The 18,119-nt window shown below is 45.0% G+C and overlaps 1 protein-coding gene across 2 annotated transcripts in view; it reads right to left on the bottom strand.

The window, feature by feature from the left end:
- PAPPA (pappalysin 1) overlaps nucleotides 1-18,119 on the bottom strand; it is a 183,562-nt gene that overhangs the window by 54,898 nt on the left and 110,545 nt on the right. For both annotated transcript variants that reach the window (XM_009475824.2, XM_087753259.1), the window contains exons 11-13: nucleotides 4,614-4,727; nucleotides 4,070-4,205; nucleotides 308-521 (exon numbers count right to left, since the gene is read on the bottom strand). In XM_009475824.2, the coding sequence (XP_009474099.1) occupies nucleotides 308-521; nucleotides 4,070-4,205; nucleotides 4,614-4,727 (464 nt within the window). The remainder of the gene's footprint in view (nucleotides 1-307; nucleotides 522-4,069; nucleotides 4,206-4,613; nucleotides 4,728-18,119) is intronic.

Genomic DNA, 18,119 nt, shown 5'->3' with positions numbered 1-18,119 from the left:
GTATGAGTGGGGAAAACGATGCCGTACTGGGGAATGTATGGAGAGTTAACTGGCCCCAATTCTGAGCTTGGGATAAAGGAGGGAGGAGAAAGGAAGAGGAAATAATTCACTAACAGTATCCCATGCGGGTTAAATGTCCCATCCATCCTGATCAATGAGAACACTGCCGGTTTTTTACCAGCGACACAAAAGGGTCAGCAGGGTTCAGCTGCTGTGCCCCTCCTGCCTCCTCTTAACCCCCGGCGCAGGCGGGCGGTGCGGGGGGCGGTGGGTGGCGAGGCAGAAGGAAGCAAGCTGACAGGCTCACCTCTGCTCCGCCGGGCTGTAGGTCTGTCCTCGCTGGCAGCTGCTGATGGTGATGGGGTCGAAGTTGTGGAAGGAACGCAGGGCCACCCCAGAGATGGCCACAAACTGGGAGCTGAAGCTAATGAGGACAGCCTGGGTGTGATAAAAAGGGTGACTGAGGTCATGGATGACTGGGATAATCAGGGGATTGTTCCTGCAGCTCAGGACGTGGACACCTGCCAGAGGAGAGACAAGATCAGAGGAAGGGTCAGACTTAACACAATCGCTTCCCGAAGCCGTGGGCACTTCAGAAGCATTTCACCCATAGGAACAGCCCTATAGAGCTGAAAAGTTATGGTAAGCTGCCTGGAGGGGCTTCCCAAATCGCTCCGGAGAGCTTAGCGGAGAAGTATATCCCTCCAGACAGCTGAAGAAAGGCTGCCATTCTCTCTGCAAGCGCGGCAGGCTCTCAGAGCAGTTTCTTTAGACCACAGCTACGTTTCTATTGTGCTCTGTTAAATCAGGAGCAACCATCACGGAGGAAGCGGAGTCTCACTATTGTAAAACTGGCCTGAGAGGACAGTTGGAGCCTTTATACTGCGCATCAAATGGTGCCGGCAGGCTGGGTGGCTTTGTGCACCATGGGCAGTGCACCAGTGGCTTGTTTGTAGCTGTGCATGTCATTAGCACTCAGCGTAAAACTTTTTTTGCATGAGCTCTACACTAAATGTGCCCAGTTTTGATTTTTTTTGATGGTTTTCAGCCTTAGGGTATCTTGCTCTTTGCTAAAAAAGGCAAAGATGGTCCTGGAGAGAGAAATGAGGGTGATGGCCCCACTGAAGACTTTACAAATGATCTCATTTGAGAAGAAAATGATTGTGTCTCAGGAAAATAAGTGTCTCAAGAGGTCAAGGTGCACAGAAGCACCAGAGAGGTGACAAGGAGACTTAATCCCTTCAGCAGAGAAGGCACTCAGTGATAGTCGGGTAGAAATTCCCACCTTCAAGTAGAGGCAACCTGAGTTCAAATGGGCCAAATCCATCTCAGGGGTAACTCAAAGGACAGACAGATGTCGGCTGGCCTTAAAATTCATTAATTGAGATTCACGTCCTGACGGCTGACTGCAAAGCCCTGACTCCACAGCTCCATGGCATCGCTCCGAGGATCAGCTTGGCTCCAGCTCCATTCGCTTCACTGGAGCTCCCCCAGCAACAGCTTTGGCCCAGGCCCTTTGGCTACCCTGATACACTTACAAATTTGAAAATAAAATAAATTCTATTTGCATGATTAACTGGCTCAGGGATTTCTATTATTATTTTTTTTTTCCAGTTCAGGCTTCTTGACTCAAAAGGGAAGGAATAAAAAAGCTTTCATTTTTCTCCTTAGAAAGTGATTTCCTGTGAATTAAGACAGGCTTCTGACCACTCTCGTTAAACATCTATCTCCCACCCTCTACTTTAAAAAAAATCTTCCTGTAATAAAAAAAAAAATAAAATAAAAAAGCAAACCTCTCTTTGTTTTGGTCTTTACCTGACCCTGAAATAACCTCCCTGTCTACTTGCCTCCCACAGGTCTTTTGATATCAGCTCCTTGTGGAACAGTGCACGTTTCTCACTTGCAAACAGGTGCAGTTAATACTCGAAATCCCGGGTTCCCAAATTCCTTGGAAGTTTCTGCCTTCTCTGATGGAAAGCCAAGAAAGACCTTATGGTATGAGGCTGTTTATTCACTTCAGTTTCATTCCTCGCACTCAGGTGGTGTCCACAACAAAACAGACCCTCAGAGCTGTGCTGCAGTTGCTGGTGCTTTCTGACCCAGACAAGGTAAATGGGGGCTGAACAGGTCAGGTTCATTTAACTAACCTGCCTTCATCAGCAAAAAACCACTCAAGATAGTACAGGTGCCCACAGCAGGGCAGTTAGAGCTGTCTCCATGCTTGCCCGTTTCTGTAGCTCTGTATCCACCTATTCAATGCTCAACAGCTCTTGCAAAGCACCCAGCAGCTGAACACCAGTGTCTACAATGGCTCTGAACTAACAGCGCTGAGGTGTTTGGCATCCCACCTCTCCATGTCCTGCTGAGACTCAGAAGAAGCTTCTTATTAACTTCTGGGAGTCCACACGGTAAAAACTTGCTCTGATCAAGGTGGGTAACTGCACTTCTGGACAGACTGCATTTTGCTCACGGGAGTGTCTTTAGCACACTGAGGACTGATCAAGCTTTAAATTATTTGTACTTCCTTTTGGATGTATTTTTAGTGTGCCACTGACTTCGGCTTAAGGCTGGCTGACCGTCTGCAGTCAATCCTGCACCCAGTGCATGCCAAAGTTTGCATTTCAGCTGCAGTTTCTAGCTTGCCACAGTGATAATTCAAACACATCAAATACCATATCCAGGAAAAGGACTTAATGCTGCATGCAGAACTCAGACAAAACAGTGACTGGGAGCTCTGCCTGAGTGAGAACTGCTGAGTAGCCTACCTACACCTCTCCTCTGCTCCAGGCCAGCGACTTCTGAAAAGGTCAGAGGGGCTTTTCCATGATGAAGGCAGCATTTCAGCTGTGAAGATCTCCAGGCATCAGTCTGAGCCATGCCAAACTCGTGTTGCAACTTCATCGAGGATTTCAAAACCTAACCCTCAGTTTCCTCTTTGCTCCTCTTTCTTGTTCTCTTTCTCTCACAATCTGTCCGTCTGTCTGTCTCTATAAAATGTCGCATTAAGTATTTGTTGGCATGCTTGTGTCTCCATCATTTATTTCTCAGAGGGAAACAGCTATGTGACACTCTTTTGTGAAAGGAGGAGGATAAGACTAATCCAGGGGCTCCGGCAAACTGGGAGCTATCCTGACTCAACCTGCACAACTTGCTATGAATTTCGGTTTGTTCTTGGACAACAGACACCACATGTACTTTCTTTCCTGTCCTCCACACCCCACCAAATTATATATTACCCTGGATAGTCATCCAACACCTGTCACTTGTGTGTGTCCCTTCTCCTTCATCACTAGTAGAAAGTTCATTTGAGTTTCAGCTTGTTAAATTGCAAAGTTATGTTAAAACAGAAAGCTGGGGGAAGGGCGTAATGTTTTCTTAAAATCTGCTCTCGGGATGACATGGCTAGCTTTCTTCCCAGTGGAAAAAAGGGCAGGGGACAGCTGGAAAGGGATTATGCAAGTCCTACCCTGACACGGAGTTGGGAGCTAGGGTGACCTCCTTGGTCCTGGAGCTTAAACGCAGCCAAAATCAATTCACCAGACACAACTTTCCCAGGTTCAGGGACCTGTGCTCAGAGTACAGGTAAAAATGGTCTATCCTGGAACTTCAGCACAACTAGCAGGTCCACAGCCTCTGTCAGGCACATCTGCTTGAGGCCATGCAAGCAGCACTAGAGATCCGCGCAACAACACCTTGCAGAGCAGAAGCGTTTGCTGCACCAGCTGGTGCAGGTCCCTCACTCCCTGCTACCAGCAGTTCATCTGTATCACTGTCAACGTCATGCACAGAGGTGCTGTGCGGGAAGCATTGAAATAGCGCTTAGTTTAATGACTAAAGAGAAACTAATCACTTCTGAACACATAGTGAACAGGTATGGAGAAATGTCTGTATAAAATAATGCATCATTTGCAACAAACTCTATGGAAACTCAACTCTTGGAGCATTAAGCAAGTACTTTTTTTTGTCTGATCCTGGAAAAACTGAGCAGGAGTATTGGTCAGTTTGTGAATGTGGGTACCAACAGATTAAGCAAGCAATAAAGAGGGAGCTTAATAAAATACAGTCTTACCAAGATCATGGCTTTGCTCTTTGGTGTCAAACAGCTGCACACCAATGGTCTCCTGCTTCTGGTCCAGGTAATAGGTCCCATCAGTGACCAAGTGAACGAGGACTGCCGCAGCTACCATAGGCTGGGAAAAATAAGCCTGGGAAAACAAAAGCCCCATGAAGGATGAGGTGGAGAACTGTGGTGGGCTTTAAAAAAACCCAAGAGTCAGTCCAGGACTTTTAAAATAACAATTCCCATCTTAGGTCACACAGAAGTCTTCTCTTCCAATCTCTCTTACACAAACTAGATAAACTCGAGTCAAAGAGCCTTGCAGCTAGAGGCTGTAACCTCTCAGAAATTCAATAGCCTTGTCAGAGGAGGGGACTTCACCACTGACTCTCTAGACATTGCTCAGAGGCTTTGTTTTGCTATTTTGCACTAAACATACTTCAAAGAAAGGAGCAGCATGGCCTGTGGAAGTCTGTCCCATGATATTTTGCCTGTTGGAGAAACTTTGTACAGGCAGGCAAAGAGAAGACTTCTGAATGACATGTGCACTTCCTACCTTCAGCCAGAAAATGGTCTGTGTCATGTGGGAGTACTGGAAGTTGGCCGTGCAGGGATACCAGGCATACTGAGAGACACCATCATTCAAGTCAATCACCTTAGTTCGACACAACTGCGGGAGAAAAAAGAAACACCAAAACAGACGTAGATGACAGTAAGGAAGGATTATGTCTGTTTAAAGTGGGGAAAAAAGTCCAGGTGCATTGCTAGAATAAAATAATACACAATAATGATGTTTCTAAATACCATGAGATTATTCAAAAGTTAAGTTTCCAGGTCTTCCACCTCAATAAGAAAAATTGAAACATGAAAAAGAGCTAAAGACTCACAGCAGCTGGATGGCAGCCAACAGTTTCCTCTCAATCTCGTACAAGGTCTTTGACAGCATTCAGAACAACTTTTCTCTCACCCAAATGGACCACGACTCTTCCCACTGGAGTCAAAGTGATGATCACTTCTGAACATACCAAGTCACAGGACAGACAGCCTGCAGATGCTCTCCACAGTACTCAAGCAACGTCCTGTTTAAACCTGCATGTTAGTGTAACCCCAGGGAAGCCACAGATGGCCATGTAAACTTGGAAGCAAGTGTAGCCAGGAAAGGCCTGTCTCTACAACCCAATTTAAGCAAAGCAGTTTCTTGTTTTGTTAACTAGTTTCTGTAAGTGGAATCACCTTCTTTCTACACCTACAGCAGTCTCCATGGCAGGCAGCAGTGGGATTACAAGCAAACTGCTCTTTTCAATAAAGAAGAAGTAGATGAATACCAAGTGCTGGCATGGATGAAAAGCTCAAAGAAGAAAATGCCTGAATTTAAGTACCAGAGAGCCTTGGAGTGCTGGCAGTATGTAAGATGTGAAAATGAAGCTGCAAGAAATGGTAGGATTTACCCTGAAACCACACTGCTCAGTGAAGCTGCTTCAAAAAAGAAACATGCACAACCGTAGCCTTCATTCCCCCAACAAACATGAGAAAGGAAATGCCCACCATGCAAAAGGCTACAACTGCATTAGAAAGATGCTTCCAGCTGAGACTCTCGGAGCATCTGAAGGGTGCTTGTTAAGATTCACAACTCTTTGGTGAACTCAGTGACTGTCATTACCAGAGTCATGGGGACAGAGGGAATTCCTTGTGGTCACACACTATAGTGGCAATGGAGCTGTGAATGTAACCCAAGAGACCAAACCATCTCCAGCAGTTGTGCTAGCCACAGGAGAGCCTAGGACTGATCACACAGACCACCTGTGCTAGGTGCTAGCTGGAGCCATGTACTCTTGGGGACAGTATTAGATTTTTTTCCAAGACCAGAGCCTGAACTGAGCAATCAGGTGGTGATGTGCTGTCAGTAAAGCTGTTTCCATAAGCAGCTTCCCTGATTATTAAAACAAAAAGAAAACCTTGAAGTGAAACAAGAGAATTAACAGAGATGTCTTTAACCATTCAAAATTCTATGCCCACTCAGTAATTCTGCATGGAACTGCCCTCTTGGTCTCAGCAGGCAAAGTCTGGGCAATGCAAAGAAAGCCTGGGATGCCTGGGAATGAGAAACCAGATTGGCTAAAAGTGAGGTAATCACCTCTATAATCTGAGTCCCTCAAGATCCAGCACAGAGGAATCTATGGGCAAAACATAAATCAGCTTTAATGGGCTGGAAGAAGATTTTTAGTTTATTTATTTTTTAAAACAACTGGGACCAAGCTTCATTGAGGCTAGCCAGTGGATAGTGTTACATTTTACAGCAGAGCAAAGCTTTACATAAACTATCTTTGGCATTTGAAATCCAGGCCAGCAATTCAACATGTACCATTTCGCAATTCTCCCTTCTTGCATTTTCAGCAGCCTGTGTCTTGTTGGGAGCATGGTTTTTATTTTAATACCTCTCCAGCTAGGGAATTTATCTTACCCACATCTGCAATTTATACGGTCAGAGAGCTCTTTGACATGAACAAAGGTCTCATTACTTTTATATGATTTTGTTCTTATTCTTATATCGCCTCCTGCTCTATTGGGCCAAAAAGGTGGTTGAAAGAAACGAAAGTTCTGATGTTTGGTGCACTTTAAGTGCCACTTAATGGATGAGTGAAAACCTGTATTAAGAAATCACCCAGACCTTCACCAAAAGTTTGAATCAAACCCAAAATAAACCCCTGCTGAGGTGGGTTGGAAATCTCTGATAACTTTTAAATGCCTTGTTTGATTTGTGTGTGTGCGTGAACTCTATCGCTTTCTGCTTCTGCCTGAGAATATTAGCAAAAATCCTCACATTGCATAAAGAGCCTGTGTTTGAGACGTGCAGCTGAGGTGTGCAGACTCAGTAGACTGGTCTGGTTTGAACGGGTTAGATAAGCTTCCTCCTGCTGAGGCTGATCCATTGCTACTCAGACAAGTGTTTCAAAGTGGTACTGCGGTAAAAAGTTCTTTTAGGAGAAGAGTATAATTGTGAAGTGTGGGAAAAGTCTAACAGACACGACATTAGGGTCGCTACAAAAGCCTCTTCTACACTAGCTGCTCTCTAGTAAACTTAGCTAATGGCAAAAAAGTTCTTTAAGATTTTGTAATAACAATCTGATTGGATAAACAGTCAGTCACCTACAGACTCCACCATCTCAACAGGCTCTAACACACGTGGTAAATACATCCCCTTTTCAATTCTACCCAGTTATTGAGTGTCACACCACAACTGCGAAGTCTGAGAACCATTTGCTGGGAGAGTCTCTCACGCTTCTGCTTTTAAGGCATCCCTAGAAGATGGCAGCAGCATGAAGGCACTTATTACTGCAGTACTACCACTTTTAAGCTACAAGTTCCCATGGCGTGGAAGACAGAGCATCATCTCTCCTCACAACTACAAATACATAGGAATTCATGCTTATGAGAAGTAAATTATTTTCTAACAACCTCTGGTTTGCTACGGTGATGCAAAACAGCAGCTAAAGCACCTGACAGCTGTGGAGGGAAGAAAGGATAGCTGTACTTCTCATTTCAGGGTGTTACCAAACACTAAAGTATTTGCTTTGAAGAATGATGGCATCATGCAGGACTCACAACTTCACTCACTGGGGCTTATCCAGGTTCTCAGACCCACACAGCAAATATCTGCTCCAAAGTATTTGGGGACTATTTGTGTCTACTTACTGGAAGCCCATGTCATACCCCTCCCTAGGAAGCTGCTTTCAATTAAAAGAGCTGATGTCTGTTCCTCTTGGAGGTTCTAATCCAGCTCGTCTCCCACCCACACATTTTGTACACAAACATCGAGAGACAGAATGAACAAGGCTAGAGAGCACTGTGGGATCTTCCCACAAGAGGGAATGCCTGGAGGATTCCCTTTGATTTATACAACCTGTTGTCAATCACAGGGACAACATGTTCTTCAAACTGCCACTCCTGTTTTCCTTCTCTTACTCAAGGGGACCGAGGAATGTGTCAGCAGAAAGGGAAAAGTGATATATCGGGAGCGCTTAGTTCATTGGCACATCTAAAATGCATTTACTATTGCAATCAACTCCATTTCCTCATAACATTTTCCTTCAAAGTAATATGGGAAAATTTGCTGAAGAGCAAATTTTGGAAGGCACCCTTATGAATGATTCCCAGCCATCCCACGACTTCAGGCAACGCTAAGTTGTGTCAACGGGCTCCTGTTGCAGACAAACCACAGGTTAAGGATCACTGATCCTGTGGATGGGCACTGGACTAGGTCTCAACCTGACTGTGCTCATTGCATGGCCCCATTACAGCCTTCTGGGGACCACTTGACTTCTCCAGGCCTGAGGCCCCCATCTGTGCGATGAGGATGATATGTTACACGATTATCTTGAGGGTAAAAGCCATTAGCCACAAAAAGGTGCTCAGATGTTACAAAGAGAAAGGACAAACAAAGCACATCATACACGTGTGAAGGATATACCTCCCCACAGGAGTGGGTTAAACACAAACAGATGCCATCCCACTCTGTCCTTCCCATTGAGCAAGCACAGCCAGACACCACAGGCTTTGCATACACTGGTGGTTCTCATCTCTCACATTGTAACATCAAAGTAATTCTAAATGCAGACAGGCAAAGCTGCTATTTAAACTAGGATGCTGCCCTACTCAGCTCTGGCATACGGCTGACGCTGCGGTTGGAGTGGACATGCCTGTCTGCATGCCCACAGGCGGCGGTAAACAGAGCAAATCTCCAGTGTGCAGATCTGTCTGCTCCCAAAATCCCATCTGTTGTCCCATGGCGGGGCTTCCTCCAGACCATGTCTTCAAGCAAAGTATGGCTGTGAAGGGCCATCGCAAGCACTTGTCCATCAGGCAATCGGGAGCACCCTCCTTCTGGAGAAGAAGGGTGGAAGTGGTTATCGTGCCCCAAACACAAGGCTGCTGCGTCTCCCTCCCTCTTTTTTACTGGGGACTGTGCTGCTGCCACTTCTGCACCAAGACAGAGAATGCTGTGAGTTTCTAGGACGAAATGGACTGTACCCTGTTCCATCTGCAAAACAGCAACCACAGAACAAGCAGGAACAGGACCGATTGGTAAAACCCACAGTACCATCTATTTGTGAAGCACATAACATCCTGAGTGAGGCTGTGCAAGTGCATGGGAATACTCATGGACTGATATGAAACCTGTGGAGGCACAAACAGGACATGTTCTGTTGTTTGAAAATCCAGCTAAAGAACAGATTTCAACCATAATAATGAAACCTAACTAATCTACAATTTTTAGCCGACTGCTTTGTAGAATGTTATTTATATTTAACTCAACACATGCCAGAGAATCCCAACCATGACATAAGCAGCATTTTAACACATCCCTTACAGATGAAAACTTTCTCCATTGCCAGACACGGGGGCTGGCAGTCACCCAGACCTTTTATTCTTAAATATGTTATTGTTCTTGCAGACCTAAGGTTAATCTTACCCAAGGATGAGAAACTATGGTGCAGTTGCTAAATATCAGAAAGGTTCCTGCTTGTTTATTGCCCAACATTATAAGGCAGCTTGACTGCCACATGGACACCACCTATTTTGCCGACTGCAGCACAGACCTCCAATCTGTTCTGAAAGCTGTTGCACTGTTCTTCTCATTTAGGCTGGGAATTGGGTTGGAGTTACAGAAAAAAAATTAAATTGCCCACATTAGTGAGCACTGAACCATTAAAAAGGCCACCATTTGCGTTCCAACAAACACCTCAATAATCAGCCAATTTCTATGACCATTTCAAACCTCAGGAGCTCAGATGGAAATTGTACACAAACAGGCTTAACTCAAGGGACATCAGAAATTTTGCTCTGGGTTTTCTTCTAGGTTCTGGTCAGAAATGCTTTAGGACTAGTCTCTTTACTAGTGTTCTGGATTTGTCCTGTCAGAAGATGTGAGTTAACAGTTGTCTGCCCAACTATGAAAGTCAGCATTGGGTCATTTCAGCTTGGCCTCTAAAACTTAAGGAAAGCATTCAAAGTTACTTTTTCCAAACTGGTACATATATTAATTTTTTCTGTGCGCTAATACTGAGTTTAAAATACCCTGTTGTTGTAAAATCAAAACCAAAAAACAAAACCAAATCCGAGATGCAGCAGCATAGGTTATAAGCATAAAACGATGAGAGAAAGCTGTGTCCTCCCTCTTTCAATAGCCTTCTTACCTTCTAGTCTGCTGCTTCTTCCTCAGCAGCAACTTTCTCTTACCTCTGGATGCTCATGAACTGCATCTTTTACTCCAAACCTCTCCTTGTCCTCTGTGTCTGATAACACAGTTTTACTAAGTTTCATGCTCTTTGTCTGCTTTTGCCTGTTTTCATTGGGGTACTTAAAGGTCTGATGGCAAAAGATGAAAAACTGCAGCATGTCCTGCTCCAGGACAAAGGCATGCAGGCAGGTGATTAATAGAAAAGCTTTATCAACTGGAAGCTGATAAAACTCCTGGGGTAACGCACTGATGCTATATTACTCCCAGATTCAGTTGGCTTAGAAGTAAGAGGAAATCTCATCTGTCAATTTTACCCGTGTAATGAAGAACAGGATTTGGCTGTGGGATTGGGAAGCAGATTACATCTCCTGCAGGACAAAATAAAGCCCCATTGCCCATTGCTACATCCAGTCTCAGCACAGCCACTGCCCCTCTGAATCTGGAGCAGACGATGGCGTCTGGACCTTGCAGACTTCGTATTCAATTACCATGTTATTACAGCTTTCTTAGCCCAGAACCCCAATTCTCAGCTGAAGGTTTGGCTGGATTTTTTAGTAATTGGAAAGTGACCTTTATGTGTATGAAAATACCACAGCTGATATGACGTTGGCATCAATAGTCTGTTTGCAGTGTGACATGATGATCAATTCCTCTACTTTACAATAAAAATTATAGCGTTCATTTCCAAAGGGAAATTTCCTTGGGTAGATTTTTGGATGTAACACAGGGCTGTGATTCAGAAATGAGTGGGAGATGCAAGGGCTATTTTGTTTTGTCATATAAGTTGGTTTAGTTTCAGGAAAGCGAATAGGAGCAACAGGGATTTCCATTAGATGATGGCCCAGATTGCATGTGTATTCAATGTGTGTTATTAACTTTAGCTTTCTCAAAAAATGCAGTTACTTCACTTCCAAAGAGTCTGTATGAACAATATATTTCAATTTTTAAATCATGCAGACCTGCGTTCTTTGAGCCTTCCTTTGAATTTCTGTTATCTCCAGATTCAAAGCAAACTTCATTTAAAACCAGTGAGTTCAAATCAAAATCACATAAAACCATAAACTTCACATGGTGTACCTGAAAAAACTGTAAATCAGTTCTGACTGGCCCTATCCCAAACCCACATCGGCTTTGACATCCAGCCAGGTGTAATCAAAATACCTAGGATGCTAGCTGGACCTGTGGAAAAAACAATATGGAGTTTTGATTTTACAACAAAACCCTAACCAGATGATTTTTGCATGGTTCAAAGGATCACCCCAAAGACCTCAGCTGAGCCGGGGTCAGAAACTACAGAAAAAGAGTGAGAAGAAGAAGAAATAACTGTGCTAATGGGTTTTAATAATCAATTCAACTTTTGCACAAGCCCACAAGTAAACACCAGCATTTGGAGCTCACGAGTGCAATTTGTCTGTGCTGCTGCTTCTTTTGCCATTCAGCAATGCACCCTGAAAGGATGCAAAAGCAAGCGATAGCTCCAAGTGCACAGCCACACAGAATACAGTCTCCTATGAAGCACATGAAAGTGTGCCATGTGCTCCTGTTTATTCACATCAGAGGTTTGCTATTTCTTCAACACAGCAGCAGGACATAAAGACGCTGCTCTTAAACAACTGCATCTTCCACCCCAGCACTGCCAGGATCTCACCTAGAAGGCGTAATTCTTAGAATTAGCCCTAAATTGCATTCTGCTATTACATTCAAATTCACAAATACATCTACCAGTAGAAATAGCAGCCAAATGCAACCCACTAAACAGACAGCATAAAGAAACAGCACCCAAACAAGACCTTATACCCTTAGTTTTTCAAACATCAGCCTCATTAAAGCTGAAAGACATTTTCAATCCACGGCAAAAGCTCCTGTCTACAACTTCCACATTGCTGCTCACAAAAGTCTGAAGGCATTATAGACTGATAAGTGCTTTAACAGACTATATATCCATCCACTGGAGAGCGAGGTTAAACAAATACAGTAGCCAGAACATTATTGTTGGCTGCACACTCGGGTTCCCGAACTGCCTCTCTCTAACTTGAACCAGCTAGGTCCACTACAGCAAAGCTTGCGTATAACTGCGGGCCAAGGCTAGCCGTGGGGGTGCTGCAGCAAAGCAAAACAATCCCATCCCATAAGCTTCTACCACTGATGAGCAGAGCAAAAGCTTTTTTTTGTTTTTCCCTTTGACTACAGTGTTTCATTTGGGAGCAGCTGGCACCAGAAAATCAGCTGTCACAGGCAGAATGTGCACCACACTTCAGGAGGATCTTAAATATAGTTTTACTATTATATTAGTGGATCTGACTCACTGGATTCATTGTAGTTTTGCTGGTTTGGCACTCCTGCAGGGCAAAGCAGGATTGGGCTTGGTAACATCCCCTCCTTCCTTCCCAAAGCTGGTCCTATAAATTTGCTTGGACAAAGAAAGCACACAGCTAGTTAGAGAAAGCCCAAAAGCAACAACAACAAATCCCTAAAGAACTTCGGCTCGATGAGGAGTTCTCCATCGGAGTAATACACTGGCTGAGGTGGACAGAGATGCTTAGAAACATTTGGGCAATATTTCTGATAGGAAGAGAGACAAATAGGAAAAAAATTAAGACACATCTTTTTCAACTAGTAAGGAGGAAAAAAACACAACGCTTTCATTTCCAGCACAGTAGGAGTGGACCCTGAATATCCCCGTACCTGACCCCACCTCCCCTGAACCGCCCCAAGTGCACACGGGGCACAGGAGCAGCTTCCAAGAGATGTGCGACAGCGCAGGTGCTACCACGAGCCCTGAAGATTGCTCGCTAAGCTTCGCCTGTGGCTGAAGCAAACAGCTGTGCAGTGGTTAATGTCAGCTCTGACCACATGATCACATTCAGGAAAGGTCAAAAGAGTGATTTTTAATTTAAAAACATCTGTGTGTTTAAAGAACAAAACTTTCTCATGTGCAGAAAACCAGGGGTTTCCAGCACTTTTATTTCCAGAGTTAAAGTCATGCTTTTCAGCTTTGTTCAGGGTTATGGACCATATAAACACACTGTGTAAACCACACGCAACCCTCATCACACAGTGTTTCCACATGCCAGGACAATTGGGGGTGCAAACCTCTCTCTCCCTGGCTCCTTTTCCCTCTCCAAGCTGCTCAGCTTCCCACACCGCATTCCCAGTGAGCCAGCCAGACACCCAGTTGTCCTTCCCTATATGAAGACGTACACATGCCTCTAATCCTAAGGGTGTAAGTCTGCTCTGGGCTGTCAACAGGCCTTAACTGGATACAGTCAGGGAGATGATACATTGGGAAGAGGCCCTGAATTAAATAGTGAGAGGGAAGGCTGTGACGGGGCTCCCAGGGAGTGCAGCAGGGCGGCATGGAGGAGAGCTACCATGTGCCGTCCTGGGGAGCCGACTACGGTTACACCTCAGCAATCAAACCTTTGTGGTTTCCCATCCAACTACTCAGCCCTACATCAGTGTGAATTAATTAAGATTAAACCATGTGGCTCGTTTTCCTTAATACCTGAAGGCACGGCTTGTGGTATGCAAATCAGAATCTTCCCCCTTGCTTCACCAGGCTTTTCCCACTGAAACCGCGGACTAACGAAACTGCCGCCACGTGAACAAATTCCCCTGAATAAGTTGGACCATCCAGAGAGAGTCCATAGAGCAGCAGCCAGTTGCTTCCTCCAGCCCATGCACATCTACACTCAAGCCAAGATTTGGCTGCAGGTGTCTGGGGAAGCCCATCACCTCCCTCCAACCTCAGAACAGCCCTGGTTGATCTGATAAACCTCCAACTCCAACATATCAAACCAAAAGACCACTTGGAGCATTTCATCCTTGATATCTCAGGCTAGTAGGAGAGTTCACAGAAACTCCCAGCTGCTCCCCAAAGAAGTTACCGTGGGGACTGAATTATGAGCATCGTCTGTGGGAGGAAGCTCATGGTTTCTTCAGCCTCACTGCCTCCCAGGAGCAGGCTCTGGGAGGACAGACTGGGAGCACAGGGGATGGAGGAAATCATGGCTGCTCGGTCTCGGCCTTTCCCACCAGAAACAACCACTGGGACACAGTTAAATTTCCACAGAGTGAGGCTTGCCTTTTCCAGTAGGTAAGGGTCACAGTGTAAACACAGTGCCGTGCACCAGGAACAGATCTGCTCTGCTAGAAGGGCAGATTTTTCAAAGATATTTGTATGGAGAAAGGTGGAAAGAAGGTCATCTCTACCCTGTGCTTCAGCTTCCCCTCTTTGAAAAGAGAATTGTCTTCTCGGAGAGCGATGATGCAAGGGCTAATTACCAAAAAATGGGGAAATAAGATCCACTGCCCAAAGAGCTAAGCATAAGGATTTTGGCCCAATGACCAAAATGGCTAAGCAGAACTTGATGTTCTCCTGAAATGAGGGGTTCTCCCAGTGAGTAGGTACATGCACAGACAGATAATAGCACTGATCATGCACATAACCATTTCCTGGCACACATTAAAGTTTGCAGCTGGACCCTGAGGCTACGGTGGGAACCCAGGCCCCAGGGGAGGCTCCTGCTGATAGCAGGGGGAGCTGGGCCCACTTACCAGACGGATGAATCATGTCTTCTTATCAGATTCACCACTGAAATGACCTCAGAGGAAACAGTGATCCTCCAACTTTACAGGCAGTATTTCCAAAAATGAGCAGGGATTTAGGGTTCCTCAACAGTTATGGCTCCAACTAGGGCAGCATGATTCAGGAGAAATTTAAAGCAGCTTAAGAGTTTATCCAAATGGTCCCCATTTTTGTTTTTTTCCTTTTTAAAGCAGATACTTATTTGCAGGTGGGGACAGAGGGATTGACTTGAGCGACCTTCAGGACAGTGCTGGGTAAGCACCATCCTCCAAAAACCATGCCTTTTAGAGACATCTCAAGATGAACACCCTAAAATTCATTGGCATTCAAAATACGAGGTCTCTTATGACAATGTGGGCTAAAATGCCTACAGTTCTCCGAACAAGTAGTGCAGACAATCCTTCATTTAAAAGAAAAAATAAATTCTCCGCTCCTGGCATGAGAAAGTTTACTTTCAGGCTTAAAGAAATGATCGTGTGGTTTTGGGGATGGCATTCCGTTCTGCTGAAGAATAGCACCCTGCCTGCCTGTATATCTGTGGCTTTGTAGCTACATTACAATCCTGGAGAGCTCTGTTTACATATTTTACATGTTTTCTTATGCAGAACATAAAACTAAATTACATAGTAAAGGCCATTATGGCTTCGCTCTTGCACCCTTTTCCGTCCTCTCCTTCCGATCACTTGTTTTAATTCTATCCAAAATAATCGACTGGGTATTTTTAACTGCACTTGATTGACTGGCAATAGTTCAGGCAGGTTTATTCACTATTGCGCAGGGAAATCATGCAAAAGCTGGTGAAGCTACATGCCAGGGGGGTAGGGAGAAGACGGCCGGGGCGGGATGAGAAATGCCGAGGACCCTTCATGCATGAACAAAGCAGTCGTGTCGATGCATTTATGCAAAATCATTCTGCTCTGAATGGAGAGGGACCCAAGACAAACAACCCGGATGGGATGCAGGAGAGCTATCCCACGCTTACGGCTGGACATGCTCTGCATCTAAAGGCTTGTGAGCAGCAACAGCAGACAGAGGGACTGGCAGGTTGAGGAGCAAGGGCCGAGGAGGGGGGTCTGCTTTCAGAAGAGTGCATGCTAACGAGCACCGCCGCTGTCGTGGGGTCCAGCTTTCCAGCTCGCTGATGCCAGGGGGGTCCAAGCTGTTTTCTATTATCACGTGTAATCTGGGTAGGTGGCTGCATGTACAGCAGATATAATCATAAAATGGTAAGTTACTTCCTAAAGAAGCACATAATCCTTATTATTATCCAAGACAATATTCCTTTCTTGCCTTTCTTCTCGCCTCTAGCAACAACAAATGGCATGGAATTCTGCTCTCATTTCGTTAGTGGTAAATGTCTCCTGGTCCTAGGAAGATGGGACCAATTTCCGGCACCTGAGGATTTTTGGTTTGACCTTCATCTCTGAAAAGGTCAGATTGAACCTCTCTGAGAGTACTGATGGCTGCTTTGCTCTCTGCATCATCCTTTGTTTCTTTTATCTATTTTCTGTACAGTACACAAAGGGAACACAGTGTACCAGCCCCTGGTACTCACTGTTCTGTTTCCCTTAGATGACTTGCATATGTGCTCTTGAAAAATTATTCTAAAAACTAAGGGGGGAGGGGAGTGGAAAGAAAAAAATATCCCTTGAGTGTTTGGCAAAATTGCTTGGAATCTCCTCTGACATCTTATTGTGTTCTCTCTGTCCTCCCCTTACAGAAATCAGCCAGAGGCTACGACATCAGCCATGGGGTCTGCTGGTTTGCTACTGCCAGGAGCAGAGGAGCACTGGAAGATGTGGGGATGGAGGAGTGAGAGGGAGGGAATCACTGGCTGTCCTAGCAGGGAGCAGGCAGGCAGGTGATGGGCAGCATCCCCTTTTCTCCAGCCAGCTCTGGATCGACTTTAAGGGTAACGCTCTTTCTCAGCCACATCTCTGCAGCTGAGTCTTTTTCAAGCCAGCCTACCTAGAAATTCCATTTCTCATTTTATTTTGCTTCAGAGATCATTCCTGAGCAGGAGCCATGGCACTGATGTTAGCACACATCTTCGTAGCATCCCTCACCTTGGTGTGGACCCTTCGCATGGACCACCTCCTCCAACAAGGCAAAGCAGCAATGTGAATGTGGCTGACAGAGCTAAAATGCAGATTAATGACCCCAAACCCCTTCCAGGTCTCTGCCCCCAGACAGCGACTCTCAGCAGGCCCTGAACAGTTTTCTTTTTATCCAAGATATGAACATTTCCCTTTCAACAAGTCCTGAAGTTCCTAGACCTGGGGAGGTCTAGGCTCCACAATGCCCAGTGCCTGCAACATCTCTGAAGGATATTGAGGTTTAATCCTCAAACAGTAGCTTTACCTTTCTGTTCTCCAGTTTCCACCTCTACTAAATGGAACAGAAACCAAGCAGTATGGCTGTGATAAGGCTTAATTAATCCTTGTACATTGAAAAAATATGAAAAATATCATCATTTAAGCCAAGGACGAAGCATTCCAGCCTGAATTTGCCTGATGGTCAGGGCCAGGCTCGTGATGCAACTCTCCAGTCTTCAGGCAAAAGACCAAATTGGCTGGTCTGCAGTATCCAGGGGAAGGCTGAAATAAAGATGAAGTTTTGGACCCCCTTGAACTGATTTAAGACTTGGAGACTCTGTAACCTAAGCTGGAGCCTTTTGGTGGATCAGCCAATACTGGAAATGAGCTCAGATGCATACAGCAAACCCACATTCCTCTTGCAACAGCCTGTGCACAGTGTCCAGTTCATCTATTTCCAGAACTGGTCTCTGATCACTTATGATTCCTCTATTAATGGTTCTTCTTAGTGGGATTCTGCCCTCATCCTCCAGAGATTAGTGGTTCAAAGCCTGGCTCAGCTATAAATAACAAAGACATTTGCAAAGCAAATCATCTTATTAAAACTGGGGATTTTTTTATCCCTCCAACCACAACAAAACCCTTACCGTTGAAGAGCAACAGGATTTGGCTGTGAATTGGCAAGTTCAAAAAGGGCCACTTGCAGAGCCGACAGACAGACACCCTCCCTCTTCTCAGCAAGATCACCCCAAAGGAAAGGAATGGCTTCTCCATTAAAAGTTGCAGGTTTCCTCTCTTCCCACTCCTGTTCAACATTACTCTATTTGTTGGCTTTGCTGGATCTTTGGGGAATTATCTTCAGCATTATATTTATTAGACAGAATAAAACTGTGTGGCAGAGAACTTCATCATCTTTCTCTT

Source organism: Nipponia nippon, unplaced genomic scaffold (genome assembly GCF_047370975.1).
Source record: "Nipponia nippon isolate SJK-2023a ecotype South Korea unplaced genomic scaffold, ASM4737097v1 scaffold_16, whole genome shotgun sequence".
In the NCBI taxonomy this organism is placed as follows: Eukaryota; Metazoa; Chordata; class Aves; order Pelecaniformes; family Threskiornithidae; genus Nipponia; species Nipponia nippon.
The sequence above is the reverse complement of the archived record's forward strand: the minus strand, read 5'-3'. Positions and strand labels throughout refer to the sequence as shown.